Raw genomic sequence first — 23,134 nt, 5'->3', positions numbered from 1 at the left:
TAGAAGTCGAAGGTTATCCACGTTCAAGCCGATACAATGGACGACAACGATGCCGCGCGGGCCGCCTAGAAGCGAAAAGCCGGCTTCCTGGCGATGACTCTCGCCGAAATTACGGCATCACTGTCAACACAGTCAGACGAAAGGACTGTAATTAACGGAGGGCCCCTCAGCGCGAATAGATTTGCCGCACAGCTGTTGACTGGCTCAGAGAGGCACTTCTTCGATCTCTTTCGGATGACCTAGACCGAGTTCACGGCATTGGTGGAATGGCTACGTGAGAACTCACGGCATTGGTGGAATGACTACGTGAGAACTCCCTAGTCTCGAACACGCGGTATTATACCGTTGAACTGAAGGTCATGCTGTCCTTATAGATCTTGGCCTTTAATGAGACGCAAAGGAACGCCGCTCACTTCTTCGCGGTCGGCCAGAGTACGGTCTCAGGGACTGTCAAGCAATACCTGCCTCATTTTGTAGGTTGCATACAGCCTTTATGGTCCAACCTGACGATGACTTCGTGGCTCCAGAGATCGAGCTTGACCCAACTGTACGGCATTATTCAGGCGCGATAGAAGCTATCGACGGCACACACATCCATGCCCGGGTCCCTCTCAAGGACCAAGTCCGTTGGCGTGACCGGAAAGGATAGACCTCGTAGAACGTGTTCGCGGCGGTGAAGCTTGACGGTTCCTTTTCTTATGTACTCGCCGGTGCCGAAGGCTCGATGAATGACTCTCGATTGTTGAACCTGTCCATCACGAAAGGGTTCAGGATTCCAGAGAACCGTTGTTACCTAGCCGATGCGGGCTTTGGCATGCAAAAGAGAATCGTCGTGCCTTTCTTCAGGACTCGGTACCATCTCCAGGACTGGCGAGAGTCTCCAAACAAGCCGGTAACACGAAAGAAACTTTATAACTTGAGGCACAGTCGAATGCGTGTGAAGGTCGAGCAAGCTTTTGGCTGGCTGAAAAGGAGGTCGAAATTAGTTAGGGAAAGTGCGCCCGAGTATTCGATCGACGGCCAGATTGATCTGGTATATGCCTGTACAGGCCTGTACAATTTCAACAGTAGTCAGCGGTATTCTGGCGACAACATCCCGGAGTCAGAGAGGCTTTTCCTTACCGCGGCGAAGTTCAGGGTCGATCGAACGTGTGCTGGGCGCAGCTCTCTGGACATTCGGCGCGAGCCGCCACAAGGACCTTTGATCAATGGACTAGGGTAACTAGAAGGCGGGAAAGTCGAGAAAGTCGAGAAAGACGAGAAAGACGTATAGGAACAAGATGAATTGGTATAAGGCTATAAAAGGAAGAAAAAGACCCGATTCCTATCGTTCTGTGGTATTATGACTGCGAGGCGGATTTTTTTTGGCGTGAGCCGATAAGGATTTTTCGACGATAATAGAGGACACTTACCATGTTGGGACTTAGCGTAGGCGGGGAATAGTGGCAATTACCCTATTGGGCAGGCGGCAGACATTAGCAGTAAAATAATTTACCCCGCAACTACCCACCATGCCACCCTTTACCCTGCCCACCTAAAATCTTACAACTTTCCAGTCATATTTTTGGCCCCGCTTCGGATGCGGTCAAGAATATCACCAAGAAGTGCCCATTGAAGACGACCAGACCGATCCGACCAGCACCACTTTCGCCACCAACTGTCGCCAGCTTCGACTGCACATACGAACAGCCGGCCAAACTTCCCACCGGTTAAACGCCAATCCAGGAGAATCGCTACCGAAACACACGCCACTACCCTAAGCCTGTTCGATTAGTCGAGCCCATCAACAACAGTTACATAGCTCGACCCGCCACTGCTCCTATTTCTACGGCGCAGAAGAGACGATTGGATTTTCTAGGGGGTTACGATTTCTGTTGGGCAGTTGTCTCGTCTTGTCTTGGTATAAAGGGCGTTAAGCGGGGAAGAACAAGAGGCGGACAATTCACTATGTCGCGCCCCGAGGACACCCTGTGAGCATTCCCCCCTGATTTGGGCACTGCCACCCCCCGGCACGGAGAAGGTTGACCCAAGCCAGCGCGGCGGACATCCACTACGACGATGTCGAGGCACGCAAGTACACGACGAGCTCGCGGATAAAAAACATCCAGGCGTCCATGTCGTCGCGCGCGCTCGAGCTACTCAACCTGCAGTCGCCGAGCCTGATCCTCGACGTCGGCTGCGGCAGCGGCCTGTCGGGCGAGATGCTGTCGAGCGTGCCCGCCGACGAGGGCGGCCCGCACGTGTGGGTGGGCATGGATATCAGCGCCTCCATGCTCGACGTGGCCCTGCAGCGCGACGTCGACGGCGACCTGCTGCTGGCCGACATGGGCCAGGGCGTGCCCTTCCGCGCCGGCACCTTTGACGCCGCCATCAGCATCAGCGCCATCCAGTGGCTGTGCAACGCCGAGAGCAGCGAGACATCGCCCTCGGGCCGCCTGTCGCGCTTCTTCAACGGCCTGTACGCCTCGCTGCGCCGCGGCGGCCGCGCGGTGTGTCAGTTCTACCCCAAGAACGACGCCCAGCGCCACATGATCACCGCCGCCGCCGTCAAGGCCGGCTTCGGCGCCGGCATCCTCGAGGACGACCCCGAGACCAAGAACGTCAAGCTGTACCTGGTCCTGACGGCCGGCGCCAGCGTCGCCGGCGGCAAGGGCCAGGACATCACCGGCGTCGTGAAGGGCATGGACGGCGTCGACGTGCTCGACAGCCGCCGCCGCGGCCCCAAGAGCGGCAAGGGCGAGATCAAGAAGGGCAGCAAGATCTGGATCCTCAACAAGAAGGAGCAGATGGAGCGCAAGGGCAAGATCGTCAAGGCCACGTCCAAGTACACGGGGCGGAAGCGGAGGGTGCAGTTTTAGGGGGTTCTCATTATTTTCTGTTTTTGTTTTCGTTTCTGCATGGGAAGTGCGTTTTGGACGTTTCTTTCCATGGTGGACAAAGTCTTTCCATGGTGGACAAAATCACCATGTTGCCTGTCGGCGGTCATCGGCTTACATTTTTCCTATCACGTCCACGGCTCAGTCTACGGCTTGAACTTTCGTCCTCATACCCAGCTATTCCTTCACAAAAGCGCCTGTCGTCTTCTCTTGCTCTCTGTGTCTTAGGCCGCCTGTCCAGTCCCTGCACCGACAGGGCCCCAAGTTTTTGCTCTCTTTGTCCGGCTGCTTACCAAAGCCATCTTCCATGTCCCAGTCTCCCCCGCCCTTGATTTGCCAGCACCCCCTTTCATCGCTTCCCGCCGTTCAGTTCCTCCACCGCTCAGCAGGGCGACCCTCCTAAGCCTGCTCGCCCTCGCGCAGGCCGGCCGGCTTGCCGGCGGTGATCTCGGGGTACACGGCGTAGTGGCCCGAGTACACGGGCAGGCCGTCATCGGCGCCGATGGTGACCTCAGTCGACGCCACGCTGACCTTGAGCCCGGGGACGTCAGCAGCCTGCTGCTCGTCGCCGCTGAACAGCGCCACGCGCCACTGCAGCTGTCTCTGCAGGTGCGGCACCACGCTCGCCGGCGTCAGGTCCGCCAGCTCGCCCTCGGCAATGTCCTGCAGCAGCGCCGACGTCAGCGGCACCGTCCCCGACACCATCAGCCTTGCTGCTCCGTCCGCCCGGCACCGCGCGCACTGCGTTGTGGTGTCGTTGCGCCCCAGCACGGATACCCGCCCCACGCAGTTGAACTCGCCGTCCCACGCGTCGGGGTCTGCGGCGAATGTGCCGAGGAAGACCAACACGCGGAACGGCTGCCCCAGCCCGTGCTTCTCCGCTCGCACGTTGACCACCCATTCCGTGTATTTGTTGTTTGGGGCGAGGTGCTTTAGTGAGGCGGGGATCGGGCCTGGACAGGGGTGGGTTAGTAAAAACACGTAGACTTCACGGCGACGAGGTTGGGAGGGGTTGTCAACGCTACCTTCTGCTTCCGCGTTGGCCGGCGCGTCGAGACCGAGCAGCTTCTGGGCTTGACCCGGGGTTTCGGGCTCGCTAGCGGCAGGCGGCGACGGCGAGGCCGAGGCTGACGGCGCAATCTCCGCGACGTTCACCGCAGGCGCGTGGACATCCTTCCCGGGGGCCGCTATTTTCGCGACAGCTGCAGCAGTGATGGCAGCAGGCGCTGGGGCTGCTGCCACGGCGGCGGTGGCAGCGGCGGTAGCGACCTCCGTGCGACGCTGGGTGACGTGGGCGACGAAATTAGCAAACACGTTAGTACCATAAAGCTTGGTGACGGCCTGGCGCAGCGCGGCCTGGTACGCAGCGCCAGTGGTGTATTGCCACTTCTGCGTCTCAGCGTACGCGTAGCCGAACGTGGACGCCGTGTCCTTGATCTGCGCCGACGTCCAGAACGCCCGGCCCGTCTTGTCCCAGAACGGCGTCAGCGCCGTGTTTTCGTCTTGCGTCGCCCCCTGCGTCACCCCAAACGTCGAGTACGGTGCCGGCCGCGGCGACATGAAGCTCGAAGGGTTGAGGTCTTGCCAGATGGCCCACAGGCGGTCGACGTTGCTGGGGTCTGTTAGCTTTGTCCCTTCGGCCTGAAGGTGCCGAGCGTCTTTGATCAGGACAGACGAAAGCAGCTCACATGTGGTGCAGCCAGAAAAAGGGGTCAAACGCCGACACCTCGAGCGACGACATGTGGCCGCCGCCGCCGACGCGGTCGTGGATCTCGTTGTGCACGTCCTCGAGGCTGCCGTACTCGCCCGGGCTCGTGCTCGTGTCCCACTGGTTGAAGCTGAAGGCGTCAAAGTTCTTGTACGACAGCAGCAGCAGCCCCACGTTGCTGCGCAGCGACGCCAGCTCGTTGCTCAGGATCGGCGCGATGCGCGCGTCCTGCGACTGCCCCGTCACCCGGTTCGGGTACCGCACTGTCGTCGGGTATTTGCTCCACTGTGTCCGGCTTGTCAGCTTGACGCCGGCACTGGGGGAGGCAGAGAGATGCTGACCTGCGAGCTAAAGTCTCCGCGCGACGGGTTCACCGGGTGGAAGTTGAACTGGTACAGCGGGTTGCCGACCGACTTGGTCTTGCCATCGACGTCCACGACGCGGATGGTCGACGAGCTGAGCACGCTCGGGAACGCCGACGTCCCGGCCGGCGGCTGGCTGGCCCAGTCAAAGTAGGGCGCCCGGAAGTCCTTGGCGGCGGCCACATACCTGTCCCGCAGGGCGCCGGCAGGAAACTTGGCGGCCACGGCTTGGACAGACTTGTACAGCGATTGCTTCACCCCCCACACCACGTCAGTCACGAGCCCGGTCCGATGGAGCAGCTATCCTGGGATTCGCTTTACCTCATACAGGGCGATATACGGGCGGTGCCAGGTGGTGAACAGGATGGACGAGTGAGTGCAGTACCCGCCGAACCCGCTCGACTCTTCCCAGTCCGAGTCGCTGCCCACACCGTCCCACGGCTTGAAGGGCATGCCATGGATGCCGGCGATCTGGTAGTAGGACGTCAACTGCGACTCGTCGAGGCCCTGCAGGCCCTGCAGCCCGAGGATGTAGAGGTTGAACTGGTCCGGGAACGTCTGCTGCAGCTCGCGGATCTCGCGGCGGAGCGGGACAGATCCTGGTTGTTCGGGGTCAGCCGTCAAATCAGCGGACAACGGCAAGTAGGCGCGGCTTGAGCGTGGTAGGCGGGACGTCCGAGCAAGAGCTTACCGTTGGAGCCCGGGGTGGTGGGAACACCGGTAATGGCGATGTTGGCACTCATGGTTGGTCGCTGGTTCGATGATATTCTCACAAATTGGGTCTACGTCTAGTGTTTCGGTGGTTTCGGTGGTTTCGGTGGTTTCGGTGTTTTCGGTGTTTTCTTGCTCTCAAAGTACAAAACTTGCTCAACCAGGTGCCCTTCCTAGCTTGGCGTCAGTCTGGGTGCTTATATACGGGCTCGCCTCGCCCAGCCCTTTCGTTCTCAAGACGCGGCTCGCTGGACCGCCACTCAGCAGCCATGGTCAGTTGACAAGAGCATTGCCTGCCCCATGCCACTGACCGACCACGGCCACGCTCGAGGATTGGGGCCGCGTTGGGTCAGTTCCGTGCCGTAAGCGCGAGATCAGCAAGTCGAGGACTCATCGGCGGTGAACACCCAGCCTCCCTGTCTGGCTGGCTGGCTGGCTGGCTAGCTAGCTGTCTGGCTGTCTAGCTGTCTAGCTGTCTGGCTGTCTGGCTGTCTGGCTGCCAGTCAGTCCCAAGCAAGAGAAACACGCCTTCGGAATCTCACTAGGCCGATGTCCATGCGGCCGGCAGCCCGCCCCTAACGTGGCGCCAACCACGTCCCCGGGGCCATGATCCCTCCCTCCCCCAGCCTTAACTCGGGTGGCATGCACTCCTCCCGAGTCTTGTTAGTCTTGCCGCGCTTACCTCGGAGGGGAACGTCGTACCGTCTTACCGTCTTACCGCCTTACTTAACTAAACGTATCACGCAGGGCCCACCAACCGGGACTGTGCCAGCTGCCCGCCTGTGCTGCTGCTGACTGCAGTCCAGCGAACCTCCAATAGCCGTCTCCGCTTTCTGTCTTCACCGACCCGGGACGAAAACCGAAACCAAAAACGCCACACAGACTTCCAAGAAGAGAAAATAATCCCCCTGCCACGGGCTATCGGTGCCGGCGATTTTCTTGAACGGTTAAATTTATTGGTAGCACAAGCATAAATTGTCAACCACTCGCCTGTCGTCCGTCCTTGTCCAAGCCAGGCCTGGAAACCATCACCCCCCCTCCTAGGCATGTCATGTTACACAAAGGTCTCGAAGCTGACCGGGCCTTCCGAGATCGCCACGAATTTACATGTCCGCATTCGTCTTTCTCCTCCTTGCGGCTTGCTCCGGATATTGGATATCTACCCAGCCCGTCCGACTCACTAACTCGACTACCTTGCAGTGCAGCTTGCAGACTCTACTACGTGTCTGTTTATCACCCAAGGTACTCCTCTCCCTGTCCTTGTGTTTCTGCGGAACTCCCCCGTGGCTTCAACGCTTCAAATGTGTCCACAGCCCTGGCTTAACCTAGCCCACGTCCCATCCTTCCTGCATCAAACCTACCCTGCAGACATACCGACACGCATGTCCGCCTACATAGGCACTGTGTGAAGCCCGCCCCGCCCTTGAGCTCGGGCTATGGCGGCAGTTCGGTCTTTTTCTTTTTTTTGTCTGGCTTACCTGTCCCCTCCTCCCCCCCCCCCCCCCTCTCGCCGCTTGCTGGGATCCTTCGGCTGGATCCCTTTTATTGCCACCCTTGAAACATGATTCCCTATACGGGGGTGTTGTTTTTCTTTATCTTGATTACTTTGAAGGATGCAAGCCCGGCCGGGCGGGTGGGTGTTCCTGGGCCCGCCATTAGAAAAACCGAGGAAAGATTCGGCGGTCTCCGTCTTTGAAACAAGCTTTTTCGCCACAAGGCAGTGCAGGCTGGAGCCATATCGTGCGTCGCCGAGTACCGAAGTGAGCCCTGCGAGCCTTGCCTAGTGAGTCTTAAGGGTGGCCCCCGTCATGGCGGCACGGCCGCCAGCCCATGGCTCTGACTCGCTGTTGAGACATACTTCTTTTTTGTTCCTCGCGGTCTTTTTGTTGTATCTCGCATGTTGCCCTTTCAGATGCTCACCAACCTACCAGTATCTTAGTTCTAGCTTAATAATCTTTTAATCGCGCAGAATATATTGATTAAATTTCTGGCTTCGGGTCTAATTGCGTGATGGTGTTTGATATGATCGTCAAGATGTGGGAAATCGTGGGTCGTTTCTAACTTCCTACATGTACCTAGGTAAATACTTGAAGAGACTCAAAAGTCTAGGCCTTCTCATTTACGGTTGAACGGGTGATAAGAATTTTGTATGTTTAGCTTAGGAGGTTACGTAAAATTTCTCTCCTCGACAGCCTTTCCCCGGGGACGCCGCCATCTACTCGCGGTTTTGGGGAGGAGCACGTGGAGACAGGCTGTGTGGTAGACCTGCCGTTCTTCAAAGCTGAAATCTAAGAGGGCTCCAGAAAGTCAAAAATAATGGCAAAGACGTTCGGTGCGTGGGTCTAGTAAACTTGTTCAGCCCCCTTACTGACGATCTCGCTTGCAAAACGGGCCAACTACCCTTTAGCGTTTTTGCCCGGCCAAAGTTAACCACTTTTCTCTTAAAAAGTTTTGTTTGCCCGTGGTTACCAGCAACAAGCTTTCGGAAGCAGCAAACCTTTGCAAACAACCAACCTTTGCAACAACAAACCTTTGCAAACAACAAACCTTTACGTTGCGACAACAGCACAAATACCAAGCTCTCCTTTCCAGCCCTTTTCTCTCCTTTCTAATCATCTAGATTTTCCCTATCTCAAAGTTGTCAGTACTAGCATTCACCCTCACATAAAAAAAAGTTAATCAAAAGACACCAACACAAGAATATTGCCTCAGAACTATACTTTTTTTTCATCATTTCCCCAATCCTCTGCACAGAGACCAACAGACTTGGTTCCTAATAGTAGCCGAGTGAGTCTCTGGGAGACCCCGGAGTATTATTCCAAAGCAGTTAATACGTGAATCAAACTCGCAGGATGTGTTAGATCGTGACAAAAGTATGGATCGTTAGTTAGATCATCATCCGCAATAACCACTGCACCAGCTGGGCTGTTCTTGGCAGGAGCAAAGAGTGTTTGTGCCTAAACGCCCAGTATGGCTCGTTCTAGGTGAAAGACCAACGATGGGGACGAGACCAACGGGAGAAGGTAGGCTTATCCGAGACGTTGGTGTTCGTGGTATTCTAACCACGCAGAGGTGCCTGCAGGTCAAAGGTGTGGTAGTACTATCGGTGGGGTTGTCAGTGGGGTTGTCAGTTGTCTTGATTCTTGTTCTGTCCAAGTAAGTCTACAGTGGGGGCCGGGTTTTGTGTGCGCGAGGTTCGTGAGGCCCACGTGCCTATAGGCACGTGCGCCAACACGGGACTCGCGCCGCCTCCCTTCCAGACGACGGTCACTCCTATCGCTATTCCAACAGTTGGGGAAGGCACCGCTTACCCCTGGCGCAGTGGCAGGCTCGCAAAAATGGTACCTAGGTAACAGGGTATACTGTGGATAATGGTGAGATGGAGCTGCCGCCATGTTTGAGAATGACATGGGCTCTGCTGAAAGTCCAATTCATAGTCATTCATGCCCAAGATCTAAGTCCACGCGGGTAGTGGTCGAGCTGCCTCGAGTAAAGCGGAGAGTGGGAAAGGGATGGTGTGGAAAGTACTAGGACCTCGCCGATCTCGGGCTTGCCGATAGTAACGAATACACCGCGGTCGTGATAGCTATGAATTTACAATACCGGCGTGAATAGAATGATGACAATTATGGACAAGACCTGAAGATAATACATTGGCGGTAGACAGCCGCTTATTCTGAGTAATCTTGCGAGTGGCGACTTCGACATCTTGGTAGCCACAGTCACTAGGTTGACAGAGTTTGGTAATGTTGAGAGGAACTATTGTGTAATGGTGTGCCGTTACGCCAGCAGTCACAAAACGGATACCTGCTGCCTGGCAGTCTGGGCAACAGCAGCTATATGATCGCAGCCCCTACCACATATTGTAACTAGAGCCAATGACGGCCGAGGCTGCTGGAGGCCAGGAATCTGGTAGCGTGTCTTGTCCGACACATCTTGACTAATCAGGAGGCGAGTGGGATGAATCGTAGCATGACTGTGCCCGGAGGGAAGCCTCCTGAGAATTCCCTGACAGAGGTGGCAGTAATACCATCACAGATTAGGTACCTTAGGTAATACCCCTCGTGGTATCGCCTGCTTCGCTATGCTCTGTCTGCCACCAGCTGACCGTTTACAATTTCGGCCCCTCCGAGTTTTCGACCAGCAACTAGCCAACCCCCCACAACTCTACTTCCATTTAAGTTTCAATCTTCAGGACACGGCAGCCATAGCCGGAGTAGCCCAAAATTCCGAACTCAAACAGCTAGCCCGGCTTAAAGTCGCAGTACTCACGCCATTCTGCTTCGTTCATTTTGCCAAACCAGTCAAGACGGTATTTCCAGGCTAAAATCGCGCGACCCGTCGAACCAACGACTCCAAGCTACATTCAAACAGTACCTGGCACCGCCAGTCCGAACTCCACCATGTCAGAATCAACCGCCCTCACACAGAAGGAACAAGAAAACCGGACGACCGTCATCGTCTTGGTCGCCATGGTCCAGATCTTCATCACCGTCGCCCTTGTCAATACGGTCGACGTCAAGCGGCGCTGGCCGCGTGTGCGGCAGGACGGCTGCCTGTACGCGCTGGCGCTGACAGGCGTCTTCCTGGTATCTCTCATGTGGCCCGTAGCTGCCGCGCTCATCGTCCTGTGGCTCGCGGTCAGCATCGTGCTAGTACCGTTCTACCTCGTCGGCCACTTCTGCTGCGCCCCCGGCCAGACGTGCTGCGGCGTCGACTGGGTCAAGTTGTGCCGGTGGGTTCTTAATCTTAGGCCAGCGCTGAGGGAGCGGACACCCAACACGCCAGGCCGACAGCTCGATGGTGATGTCGAGCAGCAGCCCCCCGGCAGCACCGATACCATGGAGCTGCCACAGCGCCCGCCGCCTGCTGCAAAGACTAGCGATGGCACCAGGACCGACGACATGGAGCTGCCGCCTTATAGCTTGCAGGATCCTTCTCGGCGGGAGTGATTGTTTCTGGGTGGTGGGTGGTGGGTGGGGGGGAGGGAGGGGGGGCTAGAGAGAGAGAGAGAGAGAGAGAGAGAGAGAGAGAGAGAGAGAGAGAAAGAGAGAGAGAGAGAGAGAGAGAAAGAGAGAGAGAGAGAGAGAGAAAGAGAGAGAACAGATACCTGTTGTTTGCCTGGCACTCTGGGCACCAGCAGCTAATTAGCTATGTGGTCACAGCCGCCACAGCACAAACTATGAAACTACACCATGAAACTACACCATCCAGAAGTAACTCGCCACATTTCATTGCTGGGGAGGACATAGGATCTGGAGCGACGTTAGTAAAGTAGTGGATATATATACTAGCGGTCTCACCGCGAGCCAGTGCTTCCTGTGTCGTTGCTATCCGGCAGGGATACGCCTGCCTGTTTACCATCACAATGCCAAGAGCTCGGTAGCAAGTGGGATAACAAAGAAAGGGTTAAACGCTGAACGGGAAAGCCGGAGTTATGCTCTGTCCTTTCTTGTCCCCCTCCCGTTGACCTCTGTCTAGATCTCACAGCGCGTATAAACGAACCTGGAAGAGGATATTCTTCAACACTCTCGACCGCAGTTCTTCGTCCCCTAGTTAAACACTATAACCAACAGAGTAAATACGGCATAGTTCTGATAGCATTTATTTTTGACCTCTGGCAGGGTGCAAATATTCATACGATAGAAAGCGCTATACGAAAAAAGATATACGAAAAAGATGTACGAAAAAAGATATACGAAAAAGATGTACGAAAAAAGAAAGGAACGTGCATTCCCTCATAGCCAACTCTACATACAGTACAAGGGTAGAGGTCCCAAGTCGCCAGTCCCTCGTGGTCCATTCTATCGCCTCAGCCGTCCTTCGATCTCGCTCTGTCGTGGTATCTCCACCAACCGGGAGCCCCGGCATTCTATAGGGTTAGGGAAAGGGCAGTGACGGGTGAGCGCCAGACGGTTGGAATATCTACAGGGCGCGCGAGCCACGGTTCCCTAAGCAGATGGGTATCTTACAACGCCTTCTCCATCGAGTTGAGAATGGCGCGGGTGAATTCGTGGTTGGTATTGGAGCCGCCCATATCAGGGGTCCGGACAGCGCTACAGACTCAGTTAGAACGGAACAGGTTACAGAGAGGACTGCCACATACCCCTGGGCAATGACGTCATAGACGGCGTTGGAGATGCGGTTCGCGTGGTCGTCGAGGCCGAGGTGGCGCAGAAGCATGGCTCCGCTGAGGAGGAGAGCAGTCGGGTTCGCCTGGTCCTGGCCCTTGATGTCAAGACCCACGTGTCTGCAGCCGGGCTCGAAGACGGCAACGTCGCGGCCCATGTTGCAGCCGGGGACGACACCGGGGCCCCCGACGAGGGCGGCGGCGATGTTGGACAGGATACCGCCGTATAGGTTAGGCATGACCAAGACGTCGAACTGCTGTGGCCTGCTGACGCACTGCATGGAGGCGTTGTCGACGATCATGTCGTTGCACTCGAGCTGGGGGAAGTCCTGGGCGAGCCTGTTGAAGGTGCCGCGGAACAGGCCGTCGGCCAGCTTCATGATATTGGCCTTGTGGATGCACGTCACCTTCTTGCGGTGGTTGGCCAGGGCGAAGCTGAAGGCGAACTTGGCGATGCGCTCCGACTTCGCGCGCGTGATGATCTTGAGCGACTCGACGACGCCGGGCACGCTCTGGTGCTCGAGGCCGCTGTACTCGCCCTCGGTGTTCTCGCGGATGATGCACAGATCGATGTTGTTGTGGCGCGTCTGCAGGCCCGGGATATTCTTGAAGAGGGAGATAGAGGCATAGATGTCGAGCTCCTGGCGGAGGGCGACGTTGAAGCTGGCGTGGCCGGACCGGCTGATGGGCGTGTGCAGGATTCCCTTCAGGCCGAGCTTGTTGCGCCGGAGCGAGGCGACGGCCTCCTTGAAGGTGTCCTCGGTGCGGGTGGTGGGTGTCGCATTGTCGAGACCCGACACCTCGATCTGCTCCCAGGTGATGGGCACGTTGTCGGCCTTGAAGATGGTCTTGACGCTCTCGGCGACCTCGGCACCGATGCCGTCACCGGGGATGAGGGTGACGGTGTACTTGCCACCGTACTTGGTTGGCTTGAAGATATCTGACTGGATGGTCTGGATGGGCGCCTCGTCTTGGACGCTGGCGAAACCGCGCGCGAAGTTGAGGCGCTGCGAGGGCTGGGCCGCCGTCCGCAGCAGGCGCTAGAGGGGACGAAGAAGCAGTCAGCAGGGGCCCAGAGCCGAAGTTGTCGGGTCTGGGATTTGTTTTCGGGCGGCGGGTTCGGGGTCGATGCGCGATTGTCGGCAGCTGTTGGATGTTCATGGGTAGGCCAACGGCGGTCGCGGTTGTGGCGGGGGAGTTTGACTTGGGCGTGCAGGCGCAATTGCGCGCCAAAGGGTGGCAGAAAACGTACCTGGGCGGCGCGAGAGGAGTTCCTTGAGAGCATCTTGTGGAATTGAGCGCCAGCGACCAAGAACGGAGGTGGTGTGTGGTGAGGGCGTGGAGGGAGAGCGGGAGATGGCGAGAGTTGGATGGGAAGCGAGCAGGAGAGCAAATCCCGCAAACAAAATGCTGAGCGTTGGTGGAGCTCTTTTCGTCGTCTCCGCCTTGCCGAAGCCGAAGCCAAAGGGCGAAGGCGAGACAAGGCGCTAGCCTAGAACTGGAAAGGCGCGCAGCGCGCACGGATCAAGCGCCGTGACGTCTGGCAGCGCGCTGTAGGCCTGGCGCAAGTACCCGCAGAGGCTTGGCAGCGAGCGACGGTTGGCAGCGAGCGACGGTTGGCAGCGAGCGACGGTTGGCAGCGAGCGACGGTTGGCAGCGAGCGACGGTTGCAGCGAGCGACGGTTGACAGCGGCTGATAGCGAGCGCTGAAATTGAGTTCCTCTCATCCATCGTATCTTTTAATGTCGATTACTCTGTATGCGGCACTAGAACTTGCAACAGAACTTGCAACAGAACGTTCCCAAGAAGCCAATTAGCTCGGCGCAGGTCCATAGCAGACAAAGCCACTCGATTATTGAGTTTTGGGCACCGTCAAGGTACCGCCGCTCTTCCGCGCCTTCGGACTTTGTCTGTTTTGGTAGCCAACTGCCCTGCCATGCATACCCTGCCATGGCCCGGTGCATTGGGATGGCAGGTGCATCGCGCAACCACAATCACAACCACCAATAGGCTAGCAGTGAGATGAGGCTAAGACTGGGGGGCCGGCCGAAAACGTTCATGGCTTTCAGCCAGCCACGACTAGGCTGTGTGCCCCCTCTCGTCCTTTGAGATCCTACTCCTCGACGTATATTATTTCCTACAAGAACAACAAGAGTCGCCAGGTCTGTTCGGTTCGGCATCGTCTTCTACAGAATCAACATCAGAATTGTTGTCTTCTCTCGACCTGCCTCAACCTGCCTTGACCTGCCTCGAGGGATTGAGCGTGGGCATCCGGCTACCAATCGTCCAACCCCAAATGTATCCCGTCGACCTCCTCAACCGCCGCAATGAGAGTTTTGTTCTCTGGGTGCCGGGCTCTAGCTCTGCGGCCAACGCTCCCAAGCTCATCATTGGCAATGTAATGGAGAGTAGCGGCTCCAAGACCTTTTCCCAGATCGCCCGACTTCCTCTCGTCCCCTCCCCCGACAAGAGCGGCCTTTGGCTCCTCGGCCCCGAGTCTGTATCGCCCCCGCTAGCAGACGGCGTCTACCACTACTGGTTCGAAGTCGACGACACCTCCCCTGAGAGCCGTGGCACCCTTTTGGTCTCTGATCCCTTCGCATTCGCCGTCGACTACGGCGTGGCCAACACCGCGGAGCCCAGTGTGCCGCCGCAACCCGCCTCTGTCGTCAGGCTCCGCGACGGCAAGCTCTGGCCCTGCGACGTCGACGGCGCCGATCCTCCACTCCCTGCCGTTCCGAGCCTGGCCGCTCTTCCAAGCAACAACCACCTGGTCATCTACGAACTCCCAACCTCCTGGGCCAAGATTGGCAACGACAATCGCGGCGTCGATGTAGACGTTGGGACCTTTGCCGACGTCCTGGCCCTGTTCAAAGCTGACGCCCCAGGCGACCACTTTTCGGCCGTAGCTGCCGTTCATGAGGAAGCCATCCTTGCCAACCTCGGCGTAAACGCCCTGGAGCTGCTTCCCGCCGCAGACTCCAAGACGCAAGACGAATGGGGCTATGCCACGGCACACTATTTTGCTCCAGACTACAACCTGGGAACCGCCTCAGACCTAGTCCGCCTCGTCGATGCCGTCCACAGCCAGAACACGCGCTTCTTCACCGACGTGGTCATGGCCTTTGGCCACGACTCGTACGGCTCTATCGACTTTCCCGACTTCCACATCCGCCCGACCTTGGAGACCAGCAACCCGGACAGCTACCAGTCGCATGCCAGCGGCGTCTTGCGAGACGGATATGGCGGTGACTCGTGGCGCTACCTCCGGACCGTGCAGTCTTACGACCCCGAGTCCGGCGCTGGCACCGCTGGCGTCCACCCGTCTTGGGCCTTTCACCGCTCTCACCTCGCCCGGTGGATGGCCGACTTTGGGGTCGACGGGCTACGCCTCGACAGCGTCAACAACATTGGCAATTGGGATTTTGTTCGCTCGTACAAGGAGCGCGCCTGGGAGCTCTACAATGCGCGGTACGGCGGTTCTCTGGGCCCCGCCGGCACTGACCCGAGCAAATTCCTCGTCATCGGCGAGGAGCTGTCGATGCCCATCTCGATGGTGCAGCAGGGCGTGCTCGACGCGCTATGGAACGAGCCGTGGCAGGGCAGGCTGCGCGCGGCTCTGTTGGGCGAGGTGGCGAACGACGTAGACTTCACGTCGACGGTCCGGAAGCTCGTCGACTGCCGGCTCGACGGTGAGCTTGACGGCGGTACCCGCTTCGCCGACGGCGCCCAGGCCATCAACTACATCACGTCGCACGATATTGAGGGCTTCCGTAAGGAGCGCCTGTACAACTTCCTGTCGAGCAACGGCGTCTGGGACGTCGAGCGGCGCGCCAAGCTGGCCTTTGCGCTGCTGCTCACCAGCGTCGGCATCCCCATGATCTTCGCGGGCGAGGAGTTCGCCGACCAGATGGACCGCAGCGTCGACATGACTAAGAAGCAGACGGACCCGGTCAACTACTCGCGCAAGAACGACGGCGGCTGGCGCCAGGCCCTCTTCGACTACGTCGCGAACCTGGTCAGGTTCCGCACGGCGTGCCCGGCGCTGGGCGAGAACGAGACCGACTTCTTCCACGTCGACGCCAGCCGCGGCGGCAAGATCATGGCGTGGCGCCGGGGTCAAGCATCGGGGACCACGAGCACGCACGTCGTGGTGGTGGCCAACTTTAGTGACGAGCAGACCCCCGGCTCGCAGTACGTGGTGCCGAACTGGCCCGGAAGGGACTTGCCCGGCTGGAGAGAGGTGTCGCAGCGTAGAGACGTGCCGGCCGACTGGGTGGGCCGCGAGCCCCTGGTGCCGTGGGAGGCCAAGATATATACACGCTGGAGGGAGGTTGGGGCGTGATGATGGCTGGCTGGCTGGCTGGCTTGCAAATCTGCGGATTCGAGAGCATCAAAACAACAAGTATACGTGCATCTTGGGCTTGAACTAGGCGCCAACGATATCAGACCGCATGTCTCCAACGCACCGCAAGCGACAAGACACATTCGGGTCGAGCTGCACTCCCGCATTGCTGTCGATAATACGAATTACTGCCCTAGGGTATTTATAATTTTATCCATTGGCCCTGGCTTCGATCTTCCCACGGTATCTTGTCTTTTTATTTTCTTCTCCAATATGTCTCGGAGCGGAACTCGAGGGTTAGGGTTAAGCAAGATCTGCCCCTTTTCCTTTCATCTCAAGACTTTCCCCCCAAATACCTCCTTTGGTCCCATCTACAACAGCAAAATAAATTAGATCACTACACTATTAGTGGCGTATTCATCCATCCACTACGTCCGCACCCGATCGTCTTGACAACGAAATTGAACGCCGTACTCGTACTATTATTCGCGCCCCGTCATCAAATGACATTGGATATGGCCCAGGAGGAGAGAGGCTGGAGGATATGGGCTTACAGGATTGGCAGGTACTACATATATTCTGCTCTTGGCTCCCTAATCGCGCACCACCGAGTGTGTGGGTGTGGCCGAGGTTGAGTGTGAGCCTCGCCACAGCCTTATGGAAATCGGCGGCTACGGTGCCCCTGCGTGCCATGATTTCACGTACCTGACGGCACGGAAGAGCCGAGCAATTTCCTATATATGCTGATTCATCCCTCCCCAGGTATAGGCACACATAACGAATCCGTACATGTGCAATGTGTGCGGGAAGATCAAGAGCCCCTTATCCGAGCAGGAAGTGTTGGTGGCGATTGAGATTTCCTTCGGCGACGTGGTCGCAATCTTGGTTTTGTATGACCATTCCTTCCTGCTATTGAAATATTCCCAATGACAAAAAAAATTAGTTGAAGGCTATCGAGACCCTTAATAGCTGCCCACAAGAGCTGACGACGCTTGAACGAAATGCCAACTCTCGGTGTCGATTCCCGAGAACGCAGCGAGCAGCCTGTTGGACATAATTATATACAATGAGATGCTCAATAACTCTGGCCCCCAAGAGGTCGACTGCGACGAGTGGGACGAGTGGGATTGATGCTACTAAAGGGTCGGCAACCCCCGACTGCCCCCAAAACCCCAACCCTCGGTGAGCTAGCTAAGATTACCTCCTCTCTTTTCTCCTTTCCTGGCTTCTCGGTAGGGATCTCCTCCTTGCCCAGCCGAACTGAGGGGTGCTCGATTGTGAAAATTCAGAGCGCGGGGCAGAGAATGGGGGGGGGGGGTTACCTCGCAAAATGGCAGGCGAGAAAAGGGGTCATCGAGGCCAGAAGCCACTCCGAATCTCGAAGAAGCAGATAAAGACATGTTTATGATTTGGAATTTCATGGTCATATTCGGAAGGAGAAGGGGGTAATTAAATACCTACGTAGGGTTACCTATAGGATTACCTACCTAGGGTTACTACCTAGGGTTACCTACCTAGGGTTACCTACCTAGGGTTACCTACCTACCGACCAGTTTGCCTACCCTCCCATCCCTTGCTTTTAGTTCGTCCTGCCAACCTTTGCTTAGCTGAAAGGCGGTTTAGCCGCACTCCCCGGATGATGGAGTGAAAAAAACGAAGGAAAGTGGAGGCTCGAGAAATAAAGAAGAGGAAAAAGGGGGTCAAGGACCTATTTAAAAAGAAGAAAAGAAGAAAAAAAGAAAAAAAAGAAATCAACGCGCCACAGTCTTCTGCTTGATCTCCGCGTCGCGACGAAACACCCAGGCAGCCGACGCCGACACGGCAACGCGCTCGTAGCCCAGCACGCCCTCGACGAAGGCCGCCACAGCCGGCACCGACACGTGGAAGCTGTCGCTGGCGTAGCGCGTGTCCTTTGTGCTGAGCACGAGGCGGTCGTACGTGAGGGCCGCGCCGAACGCGGACCGCTGCAGTGTGATCTGGATCGCCGGGGGCTGCGCAAATGTTAGTTTTTTGGACTAGTTGACGGAGAAGGAGACTAGTTGACGGAGGAGACTAGTTGACGGAGAAGGGAACATACGTGGGTGGTGTCGTTCTGGTTGGCGCGGCACCAGTGCGCCAGGTAGTCGTGCAGCAGCTGCAGCGACGGGCTGTGGCTGGCGTCGATGTGGATCTCCTGCGGGCCGCCGGACACGGTGAGGTGGTAGGGCGGGCGCAGGAACAGCTCGTCGGGGCGCGGCAGCGAGGCCATGGACGGCAGGAACGGGGACGGCCCAGTAGCAGCAGACGGCTTTCTGGTGCCCGCGTCGACGGTCAGCTTGCCGACCTCGTCGGCGCGGTCGTCGCCGGCGGCAACGACGGCGCTCGGCTTATCGAAGCACGCCAGCATGTCGGCGCGGTAGCCCGCCACAAGATCGTCGGGGCGCGCGATCGGCTCGCTGCGCGGCAGGATCAGCGAGAAATGCTGCGGCAGCTCGTACCACGCGACGCCGTCGTGCCTAACGCCGGCCGCTTCGACGAACAGCTCGATGCCCAGCGCGGCCTGGGCCTTGTCGGCCAGCGTGTCGGCCCACGCCGTGTTCTCCTCGTCCGAGGCCAGCTCGGCCATGGTGCGCGCCCACGCGGCCACGCAGCCGGCGACGACGCCCACGAAGTGCGTCTTGTCTGGGTACAGGTGCCCCAGCTCCTTGAGAAGCAGGCCCCAGTCCATGTCGAGGCGCACTCGCACGCCGACTGCTTTCTCGAGCGCTCGCAGTGCTGGTTGCAGCTCGCCGTCGGGCTTGTTCCACAGCTCGCGGATCCCCAGCCGCACCTTGAGCGGCCTGTTTTATGCGCAAAGGTTAGCATGGCTCGGGAGGGATGGAATGTGGGTAGCATGACTTGCAAGTTCTTGTCATCTTCTATAGCCAGCATCTTGGACGAATGCTCGGTTCCCGTTCTTGCCGGATTATGTTTAGACGGGTTGTTTTCTCTCAAGTTTCTAGCTGTGAAGTTTCCAGCTGTGTTAGTTTTCTGTCGAAATTCAGACGCGAGCGTGAGTGAGTGAGGGAGGGAGCCTGCACAATAGGAGGGTTAATTGTGGGGGCTGCCCCTGAATGGCCAAGGCTTGGCAGGGCAGCTTGCGAGGCGGAATCGCCAGGGTAACTAACTATTGCTCCTATTGTCTGCACCCCGCCCCCCTGAGTCCGCAGCTGGCGAGCCATAAACAATCACGGCATGGTCGTGTTCAATTGTTTGACTGTGCGTTGTATTGTGTCTCGGTGTATCTGAAACGGAGCTTTTCTTCTTTTCTTTTGTTTTCTTTTCTTTTCGTTTCTTTTCTTTTGTTTTGTTTTGTTTTGTTTTTTTTTTTTTTTTCTTCATTACACGCATGCAGCCTCTAGGGCTATGGCGTGGCTTTGTTTTGTTTTCTTTTGTTTTCTTTTGTTTTGTTTCTTTTCTTTTGCTTTCTTTTCTTTTCTTTTCCCGTGGCATATTGTGACGGGTATAGTCCGTGGCTCTTTCGTGGTTTCTCCTCCGACTTTTGGAGCTTGTTCACAAGCCTGGTAAGCGACCAGACCCGACATGCACGCTTCGACGGCGGATCGCAGCCAGTCGGGCCTCGGTGCAACGCCGGGTCCTGGGATGCCAGATGTCCATGACCAATTCCCGTGCCCGTCTTGATTCAAAGTTTGCCCACTCCCCGCGCCAGCTGCATACTACTACCATCTTGAGGGAGAAAGGGGGGTGCTGCCTTGCCTCGCCAAGCCCGTGTCGGTGTCTTCCCTGCTTGCTTCTCCTCACCACCCCTGCCTCCCGCCCTCAGCCGCACACTAGCTCGCACTCGTTTCTCAACCCCGCTTCTCGACGACAGCCGGGACCCATCTCATTTCCACATTTTCGTTGCGGTAGCTTCGTTAGGGCCGCATCTGCATCACGTCCTGTCCTGTCCTCACACACGGGACGGATAGACAGGGTCATGGTAGGCCGCTGGCCAGGCAGACGTGTTGCTGTGTGACTCGCTCGGCATCTTGACACTGTCCGCCTCGATGCCGAGCGCACCCCGGGGTCCTCTTTCGGACTAACGACATTTGAGGAGTTATACGCGCTCTGACGACTGTGCTCTTCGGGGCGGGTATGGGTTTGGATGATTATGGGTATAAAGAGCAGAGGGTTTCCGCTTCCGAGGTGAAGCGAGAGCTCGAGCACCACTCACAAGAGCAGCCCATCTTCATCTAATTGCACCCACATCCCCCACCCCTCACCCCCCTACAGACAGCCCACCGCCGCCATGGGTCGCCTGCCGCCTGCGGAGAAGCTCTCCCTTGTCGTCCGCAAGAACGGTACGGCCCTCTCCTTGCCCCACCCCCAAGATGACATGACTAACGCCGCGAGCGTCCAGTCCGAGACGAGTGGGACAGCAACAAGGCGTCCATCGAGGGCCAGCTGTCAGAGCTGCTGGGCGTGCCGTGGACGGTCGAAGCGAACCCGAACGCCATCTGGCCGTACCACAACGACGGATACGCCAAGGAGTCGCTCGGGAGCTGCATCAAGAGGTAACCCACGATTCCCCCTCGTCGCTCCCTAGTCATCCCCTCTGACCCACCCTCAAACAGCTACGTCGAAGGCGCCATCTACCAGATCAAGTACCTGGCGGGGCGGTACGGCGACGAGCTCAAGACGGAGATCAACGACCTGTGCCCGGCGCACATTCTCACGCTCGAGCTCGAAGAGGCCGCGCCGCCGCGCTTCTCGTACGGCGGGTGCGACGTATCCGCCGACGGCAAGCTGCGCGTGTTGTTCGTCGACGGCAGCCTGGGGACCAACATCGACTACGCTTGCCAGGAGGAGTCGCTTTTCAGAGCGCTCAACACGGCACCCACGGCCGCGGCGGCCGGGAAGCCCTTGAGCTTCGTGGCGCGCAACGGGATCCGCAACGAATACGACGCGCAGATCGGCGCCACGCGCGCCGAGATCGCCGAGCTGCTCGGCAAGACGGCCGACGCGGTGACGCTGACGCCGGGGTTCGAGGCCGCGTTTGCGGCGCTCGAGGCGGCAGCCGCCAAGAAGGGCAGCGACGTGCGCGACGACTGGCAGCAGAACCTGGGCGGGTTCGCGGCCAAGTACTTCGCGGCGCTGGCGTACCAGATGAAGTACCTCAAGGTGGGCGAGGACGAGATGGTGCAGGAGGGGTTCCTCGAGGCGGTCAGCACCAACGAGGTGGCGTTCCGCATTGTCGAGAAGCTCAAGTACGACTCGTACTGCGAGGTCGACATCGAAGACGGGGTGCTGTACCTGCAGACGACGGCCGAGCGCTGGGGGTCAAACATTGACTACGTGGCGTCGCAGCTGATGGACCGGCTGTGATTGACTGTTTTGTTTGCATTTCCATCCAGGTAAAAGGGGCAGGTCAGCTGCAGACAGAAAACCCAATTAGCGTAAACGAGAGGACTGCTTGATTTCTTGACATGATACAGACTCGCTAGGGGTTCTCGCGCCGTGTTATTGTCAATTAATTAGGTGCCTAGTCAGACTAGGCCCAATTACTGGCTCCATTGAATACGAACCTTGTCTACATTCTCTATCACATCAAGCATGTGATACACGGCATCACACCCAAGTTTATCATCATGATAACCAACAGGCACGAGGAACAGCAATCTAGACCATGATTAGCACGATTGATTAAAGCTAGACTGCATGCTAACCAGGGCCTGAAATGCGGTTCAAGTCCTTGAAAAGTGGGTCAATTCCAGGCGACACTGGACAAACAAAACATTAGTAAAGAGACGATTGGAAAGTATAGAACCGAAATTCAAATAAAAACACAAAAGAAAGTAAGAAAAAAGTCAAAGTACCTGTATCCACAGTCTCGAGTAATACGCAAATTGGAGATTATAGAACCAAAATTCAAATAAAAACACAAAAGAAAGTAAGAAAAAAGTCAAAGTACCTGTATCCACACAGTCTCGAGTAATACGCAAATCCTTTCAACAGTTCGTCCCCCCCAGACACCGACGATGTCGTAGGCGGTGAGGCCACCCCTCTTGATTTTGGTTCTCGTGGGGGTCTTGGCCGTCAAGATGAGAGTGTCGATGGCGACGGCATGCGCGGCGTGCCGGACCAGGTGCACAAGCTGGGAGCCACTCCGCCTTCCAAGGCGAACTTGGGCTGGAAGAGTTCGACAGCGGCGCCCGCGTCGACGAACATCTGGATGACCTTGGGCGCAGTGGCGGCGTTGAGCAAGAAGATAGACGTGTTGACGGGCGACTTGGCCAACCCCCACCGCTTCTTTCTCTGCCCCTGTCACTGTCCTTGTCTGTCTTTGTCTCTGCCAATGTGTCTGCCACTGTGTCTGCCAATGTGTCTGCCACTGTCTCTGCCATTGCACAAGTACTTGTATCGTTGTCCATGTCGATAGCACCGCAGGCTGTCTGCCCGTCTTCTCGGAACAGGGGCAAGGTGAGGGAAAGCCGTTAGATCCATCACTCAGGCAGCCACCCCCAAGGTACTAATAAATACCCTAGCAGTTGCCTACCTCCTTGACCTTATCGAGCTAAGCTGGTTGACCCGGGTTAATAATGCTGCTCGGCGGTGTTTGGTAGTCAAAACGGTGGCGTGGCTTGAGCTTAAACTGCCGCTTTGCCAGGCAGTGGAGGTGAGGTTTCCTCTCCAGAGTGCAGTTTCCCTTCGTCCATGTCGTTGGCGTCTCTTTCACGTGCCTGCCCGGAACTGCCCTCCCTGCAAAGTGTCACCCCAGGTTACTTCAAGTGGGGAACACCAATGACATCACTTGCATCCCCCCGTCCCCTTCCCTTTCCTTCACGGCAGGTCCCTCTCGGCACCGAGGGCGTGGACATGCTGCCGGGGGAGTACGGAGCACCCAGAACCCACAATACAGGTCTCACCATCTGAAGGCAAGGTGCTGACCTGCCTAAGGTGCTGACCTGCCCAAGGTGCTGTACCTGCCCAAGGTACCACTCCCGCTTGGCTCTGTTTGGGCCAAATTTGACCTGTAATTTTAGG

The 23,134-nt window shown here is 57.3% G+C and overlaps 7 protein-coding genes across 7 annotated transcripts; 4 read left to right on the top strand and 3 right to left on the bottom strand.

Moving 5' to 3' along the window:
* Positions 1 to 1,947: 1,947 nt before the first annotated feature.
* B0T26DRAFT_631804 (S-adenosyl-L-methionine-dependent methyltransferase) lies at positions 1,948 to 2,858 on the top strand (the record flags this gene model as incomplete). The annotated part of the gene is made up of 2 exons (XM_060436390.1): positions 1,948 to 1,970; positions 2,036 to 2,858. 2 exons carry the CDS (start codon positions 1,948 to 1,950, stop codon positions 2,856 to 2,858), a joined length of 846 nt encoding a protein of 281 aa, XP_060303443.1.
* A 417-nt stretch (positions 2,859 to 3,275) lies between these two features.
* Positions 3,276 to 5,689, bottom strand: B0T26DRAFT_631977 (common central domain of tyrosinase-domain-containing protein; the record flags this gene model as incomplete). The annotated part of the gene is made up of 7 exons (XM_060436405.1): positions 3,276 to 3,829; positions 3,935 to 4,049; positions 4,146 to 4,488; positions 4,565 to 4,869; positions 4,926 to 5,198; positions 5,268 to 5,545; positions 5,638 to 5,689. The coding sequence occupies 7 exons, from the start codon at positions 5,687 to 5,689 to the stop codon at positions 3,276 to 3,278; spliced, it is 1,920 nt and encodes a 639-aa protein (XP_060303442.1).
* Positions 5,690 to 9,817: 4,128 nt separating this feature from the next.
* On the top strand, positions 9,818 to 10,609 carry B0T26DRAFT_798385 (uncharacterized protein; the record flags this gene model as incomplete). Its single annotated transcript, XM_060446943.1, has 1 exon — positions 9,818 to 10,609. Exon 1 carries the CDS (start codon positions 10,061 to 10,063, stop codon positions 10,607 to 10,609), a length of 549 nt encoding a protein of 182 aa, XP_060303441.1. The 5' UTR covers positions 9,818 to 10,060.
* A 637-nt stretch (positions 10,610 to 11,246) lies between these two features.
* Positions 11,247 to 13,208, bottom strand: B0T26DRAFT_688943 (uncharacterized protein). Its single transcript, XM_060441009.1, has 3 exons — positions 13,040 to 13,208; positions 11,764 to 12,827; positions 11,247 to 11,713 (listed from the first exon to the last, which is right to left on the bottom strand). The coding sequence occupies exons 1-3, from the start codon at positions 13,070 to 13,072 to the stop codon at positions 11,626 to 11,628; spliced, it is 1,185 nt and encodes a 394-aa protein (XP_060303440.1). The 5' UTR covers positions 13,073 to 13,208; the 3' UTR covers positions 11,247 to 11,625.
* Positions 13,209 to 14,083: 875 nt separating this feature from the next.
* B0T26DRAFT_670846 (glycoside hydrolase superfamily) lies at positions 14,084 to 16,132 on the top strand (the record flags this gene model as incomplete). Its single annotated transcript, XM_060439232.1, has 1 exon — positions 14,084 to 16,132. The coding sequence occupies one exon, from the start codon at positions 14,084 to 14,086 to the stop codon at positions 16,130 to 16,132; it is 2,049 nt and encodes a 682-aa protein (XP_060303439.1).
* Positions 16,133 to 17,438: 1,306 nt separating this feature from the next.
* On the bottom strand, positions 17,439 to 19,026 carry B0T26DRAFT_761822 (uncharacterized protein; the record flags this gene model as incomplete). Its single annotated transcript, XM_060446404.1, has 3 exons — positions 17,439 to 18,123; positions 18,210 to 18,951; positions 19,010 to 19,026. The coding sequence occupies 3 exons, from the start codon at positions 19,024 to 19,026 to the stop codon at positions 17,884 to 17,886; spliced, it is 999 nt and encodes a 332-aa protein (XP_060303438.1). The 3' UTR covers positions 17,439 to 17,883.
* A 1,237-nt stretch (positions 19,027 to 20,263) lies between these two features.
* Positions 20,264 to 21,672, top strand: B0T26DRAFT_761818 (uncharacterized protein). The gene is made up of 3 exons (XM_060446403.1): positions 20,264 to 20,451; positions 20,511 to 20,664; positions 20,725 to 21,672. Exons 1-3 carry the CDS (start codon positions 20,400 to 20,402, stop codon positions 21,473 to 21,475), a joined length of 957 nt encoding a protein of 318 aa, XP_060303437.1. The 5' UTR covers positions 20,264 to 20,399; the 3' UTR covers positions 21,476 to 21,672.
* Positions 21,673 to 23,134: the final 1,462 nt, after the last annotated feature.

Source organism: Lasiosphaeria miniovina (assembly GCF_030549165.1).
Source record: "Lasiosphaeria miniovina strain SMH2392-1A chromosome Unknown B0T26scaffold_1, whole genome shotgun sequence".
Taxonomy (NCBI): domain Eukaryota; kingdom Fungi; phylum Ascomycota; class Sordariomycetes; order Sordariales; family Lasiosphaeriaceae; genus Lasiosphaeria; species Lasiosphaeria miniovina.
This window is presented reverse-complemented; position numbering and strand designations above follow the sequence as displayed.

Excerpts from the sequence above, each read along its gene's own strand:
- B0T26DRAFT_688943 (XM_060441009.1), bottom strand. The coding sequence starts at position 13,072 with ATGCTCTCAAGGAACTCCTCTCGCGCCGCCCAG. Across the intron at positions 12,828-13,039 it reads ACTCCTCTCGCGCCGCCCAG|CGCCTGCTGCGGACGGCGGC; the intron begins GTACGTTTTCTG and ends CGTCCCCTCTAG. Across the intron at positions 11,714-11,763 it reads TATGACGTCATTGCCCAGGG|CGCTGTCCGGACCCCTGATA; the intron begins GTATGTGGCAGT and ends CTGAGTCTGTAG.
- B0T26DRAFT_761818 (XM_060446403.1), top strand. The coding sequence starts at position 20,400 with ATGGGTCGCCTGCCGCCTGCGGAGAAGCTCTCCCTTGTCGTCCGCAAG. Across the intron at positions 20,452-20,510 it reads CCTTGTCGTCCGCAAGAACG|TCCGAGACGAGTGGGACAGC; the intron begins GTACGGCCCTCT and ends GCGAGCGTCCAG. Across the intron at positions 20,665-20,724 it reads CTCGGGAGCTGCATCAAGAG|CTACGTCGAAGGCGCCATCT; the intron begins GTAACCCACGAT and ends ACCCTCAAACAG.